General features: G+C 40.3%; 1 protein-coding gene across 1 annotated transcript; it reads right to left on the bottom strand.

The window, feature by feature from the left end:
- Positions 1-467: 467 nt before the first annotated feature.
- LOC124137888 (G-protein coupled receptor 161-like) lies at positions 468-3486 on the bottom strand. The gene has a single exon (XM_046504364.2). It carries the CDS (start codon positions 3215-3217, stop codon positions 1997-1999), a length of 1221 nt encoding a protein of 406 aa, XP_046360320.2. The 5' UTR covers positions 3218-3486; the 3' UTR covers positions 468-1996.
- Between the last annotated feature and the right edge of the window lie 1433 nt (positions 3487-4919).

Raw genomic sequence — 4919 nt, 5'->3', positions numbered from 1 at the left:
TATTATAAGCGGCGACTAACGGGATCGGGTGGTCAGGCTCGCTGACTTGGATGATGCATGTCATCGTATCCCAATTGCGTGGTTTGATGCTCATGATGTCAATCGCTGGATTGTCTGGTCCAGACTCGATTATGTTTGTTTCTTTTTTAACGCTGCACTCAGCAATATTCCAGCTATATATCGGCGGTCTGTAAATAATCGAGACTGGACCAGACAATCCAGAGATTGACATCATGAATATCGATCCACGCAATTGGGATACGATGACATGCATCAACCGCCTGACCGCCGTCATATAGCGGGAATATTGTTGAATGCGTCGTAAAACAACAAACAAACAAACAAAACATCCCACGCACACGCCATACCCACTTTGACAAGTCTGTCAAGAATTGCTGTCATTTTACTGTCACAGACAACCTTACTGAGAGAACGAAGCAAACAATTGTGTAAGTGACATAGTTTTTTATTACGAAGCACCACCAAACAGAAGTGCGTGGTGTAGTTTTACTGTGTACGGACATATAAAAATTAACAAGTCAATAAGAAATACATAATCTGAAATATATAAACAACTACTGCAACAAAATACGACACGAATCACAGGAACTGGAATCACATTGTATCACCGCGGCCAAATATCAGCACCCAAGCATTCATAGGGACATCATTCCATTCATAAACCATGAAACATCTTTTTGATGCATAATGTTGCACTGCAAACACCGGGAGTTAATTCACGTGTAGTCACGAAGCTTGCTGTGCATTATGTTAAAGTCAACCAGTTTGATGCATGGCAATCGATGCCGTCCCGTCAAGTTGTAAACATAAGAAAACTTATGAAAATAATATAATTTTGTTCGGAATGCAGGATAATAGTTGACTGACAAAAATCTAAAAAAACACTACATTCAATTAAAACCCAATCATCTTTCTGCATATAGGAATTGTAATCGGGGATCCAATACTTTTGTGTACACAAATACTCAGTAAAAAAGGTGTAAAACAATCATCCGAAGAATATATTCTAATGGTAAAGGATTTCATTAGCATACAAATTAGTAGGTGACTTCTAAGTAATGAATCTTGATGCAAAGTTGCAGATCGTTACACATACACACTTCTTTGGAATATATATCTGGTATCAATCATACTTACTACAGTTAGTCAAAAATATCTACATTGTATTCAAGCCTGCAGAAATACAGTCAAAACTTTGATTCTGACTCTGGTATATTTTCTCTGACAATTAAAACATTATTTAACAATGAAATGTATATTTCACATTCCAATATCAACATATCAAATATAAATTATATATTTTGTTCACAAAAACGAGTATCGTACATTTGAGAAACATGAAGAATGATTGTCAAACATAAGTTCAGTTCACTGGCTTGGAAAACAGTAAATCCAGTCTAAAAATACATATTTTCATTTCACGTTTTAACTTGGTCAACGTCAAAGGACTCGCATGCTGTGATATGTCCCATATACTATCATATAAAATAAAAAGCGACACATCCCTTTTCATATTCAAAGAAATCTGTCAAAACGGAGTCTGTTGATTCCGACTATACCATGGGCATGCGTTCATGAATCACTATAAGATAGTGATGATACCAGGTGGGTCTATCCTGACCCACCAGTGGCACCCGTCACAAACCATTCACGTAAAGTCCGTTAGATGATATCGTTGTTTGACTTAATACTTTCACCTTTAAACATGGTACAGGTGTTCAACGGTTCAGTTCACATTCGTCAATCTCTTTGAAAACAATCCCCTTTCTACTTCACACATAAGTCATATTTCAATCCACTGACTTCCCAGCATTAACACGATCAGCAGTTATCTTCAACCAGAACCATTCACCGGCATTTATGTCCAACTCTTTTTTTTCTTCTCTTCCTCACGCCCCACATCTGAGGTCTTATATATCCTATTCAAGACAGGACATGAATCGTTGCACACTTATACAGTTAAGGCAGACTGAGTTCATTTTACAGTTCTGGTAAAATAGGGAACACATTTTTCGTCCAGAAGTTGCACCGAGCTTCTCTGTTTTAAAGGGTCGTACACCTCTTGTGTCATGTACTGCTTGGAAATAGACTCGGAGCTTGCTGCATGTTTACGAAGCAAGATCTCACGAAGTTCCTGCCGCGATTTATGACTTCTAAAAACATATACCAGAGGATCCATTGCAGAGCTGGCAAGAGCTAGAGCAATGGACAGTGTTTGTACAAATGGTGGCACTTTGTGATCACTTTGAAGTAGAGTCTCCAGGATGATGACAGTGAAGTAAGGCAACCAGCATCCAATGAAGGTAAGAAAGACAATGATGCTTGTGACCGCTGTTCTCCATTCATCGCGGTACCACAGGAGGGCACCAAGCTTGTGCACGCTGAATTTCCTTCCCAGAATAGGAGCAGTACTGCTTCGGCGTCGTTTATCCAGAATTATTGGACTGTGACTGGTCTCTTCTAGTATTCGTGGGACTAAGCTGTTGCGACGAGTTTTCTGGCTAATGAGCTTGGCAGCCCGGAAGATGACAGAGTAGACCCATACCATGACGATAAGGGGAAGTGCAAAACATATACATACGAGGAACAGATTGTAGTAAGAATCATATTTGTTATCACTGTCCCACTTCACTGTACAGATCATCTTATGAGTGCGGAACTCAAACTTGTTCCATCCAACGACGGGTGGGATGGAAATAATTCCTGCAATAACCCAAACAGCACCAATCATGAAATAGCAACGCATTCTTGTGATCTTCATCCGGTAGTGCAAGGGGGAGACAATAGCACAGTATCTGTCAATTGATATCACAACCAGAGTCAGTGTACTTGCAGCAAATACAAAATTGAGAACGAAACCAGTCACCTGACACCACACAAGTCCAAAAATCCATTCTCCGTATATCAAACTTGCAAAGGCAAATGGAATAATTATCAACGCAGTCAAACAATTGCAAGCAGTTAGGTTGAGCTGGAAACAGTTTGAAATTGTAAATGATTTGAACTTCTTGTAAAATAAAAGAAATACAAAAGAGTTTAGAGAAGTACTAGTGAGGAACACAAACAAGAGGAACGTTCCTATTAAAGTTAACTTGACTGTCTCAAGTGTCATGTCTTCAACAGGGCAAGACGCGCCCGCTTTGGAACAGTTGAACGTTAACGATCTCATCCTCTCATCCTCATGCTGCCCACTCATCTCGCTGGCGTTCGTGGTTGTGTGAGGTTGCAGGGCTGGCAGCGGCTTTATAGGCACCAGTCGCAGAAATCAATAGAGATTAGCTGATATGTCTAACATCTTCACACTCCTGGTCCGTTGTGGCTTGATGAAATAGACGTGGTCCCTTTAGAAGTCACAAATGTTTCTCTCCTTATTTCCTTGGGGCGTAGTGGCGAAGGCGGGGGCACTTGTTCATAAAGGCGCTTTGTGCGAATCAAGTACTTTGGCAATCTTCAAAACGGCCTCGATCAGCGAACTGGAAGATAAAAGGTTAATTATTAGGACTCTGAGATGAATTGAAAATGTTTCAGCAGGACGATAAAAAGTTAATTATTAGGATTGTAAGAAGCTCTGAAGATGTGTTAGCAGGACTAGCATTTCCTGTTCACAAACACCTGGTGTCATCACTGATTCGCAGTGTTCCATGTAATTAATTCACATCACTAATTCGCCTTTTACCCCAATGGAATCTGTTTCGGCAGATACTAGTAATCAAGACTGATTTATCTCTGGTTTTTCATATTTACATCCGTCCGAAAATGAAAGCTGAATATAATGGATGACTTGTGCATCGACTTCCACTTCAATTGGCCAATGTCAACCCAAGGATTTATCACTCCACACTTTCTGTGGATAGCAGCAGCCTATCAATTACGATGGCGTGGAATCAATACAGCAACATAAAAATACACCTACCCACTACTACATAACCTATACATACATGGCTTCGTTTCTGTCATAGGCAGATATTAACAAAGGACAAAGAACTCCGAATCTAATAACACATCGTGGTCTAAACAGGCTTTACATAACGTTTGAGCTGATCATCTCTTTTGGGACTTTGAACATATTGACGGAGGAGATGTTTCATCTTAGAGGCATGGCATGCAATATATTACGAACTCTGAAGCATGTTATGAATACCCCGTTTAATATAAATAGAAGTTTATTTGTATGCCACAAAGAATAACTTAATGAAAAGCGACAAAAATAGTATATTACTGGAGTAATTTGGGGCTTATTTTGGTTTGACATCACTTGGTCTATGATTGACTCAGGAGCATGACCCTACACACAGATGTAGCGATGCATCATACATGTAGGTCACAGTCGTATTTGGGGGCACGGGTGGCCCAGTCGTCTAAGGCGCCGCGATTCGCTGTGCAGAGTTGCGTCCCTTAGGCACGCCAGAAACCTATGATTGTGGGTTCGAATCCCGGTTCGCCCCGATTATGTTTCTAGGTTTGTCAGCACCATACCCGTGCTCGTGGGTTTAACCGAAGTGGTAAACGTCTGAGACCTGCATCACTTCGGGCTTTCCTCTCGCATTAAGCTGACACGCCATGATATGACTGGAATACTGTTAAAAGCGGCGTTAAACCCAACTCACTCACTCACTCACACTCACAGTCGTATTTCATTTTTGGCTGCAGGATTTTGTTTGTACAATCATAAGTTTTTTCTTATTGCTCCACATAGTTTTTTTGTGAACATATTTCGTGAAAAGGAAATGCTAGTCCTGCTAAAACATCTTCAGAGCTTATAATCCTAATAATTAACGTTTCTTGTAACGTGTGCCGTGACAGCGATTTTGGCAGGTTAAAACGGCTGTTACTTTAAACAAGTGCAGCAGCAGCACCTTGTTACGAAATTGATTCCCGTGATCACTAATGGACTAAAA

This window comes from Haliotis rufescens, unplaced genomic scaffold, assembly GCF_023055435.1.
Source record: "Haliotis rufescens isolate VD_foot unplaced genomic scaffold, xgHalRufe1.0.p SCAF_57, whole genome shotgun sequence".
Classification (NCBI taxonomy): Eukaryota; Metazoa; Mollusca; class Gastropoda; order Lepetellida; family Haliotidae; genus Haliotis; species Haliotis rufescens.
This window is presented reverse-complemented; position numbering and strand designations above follow the sequence as displayed.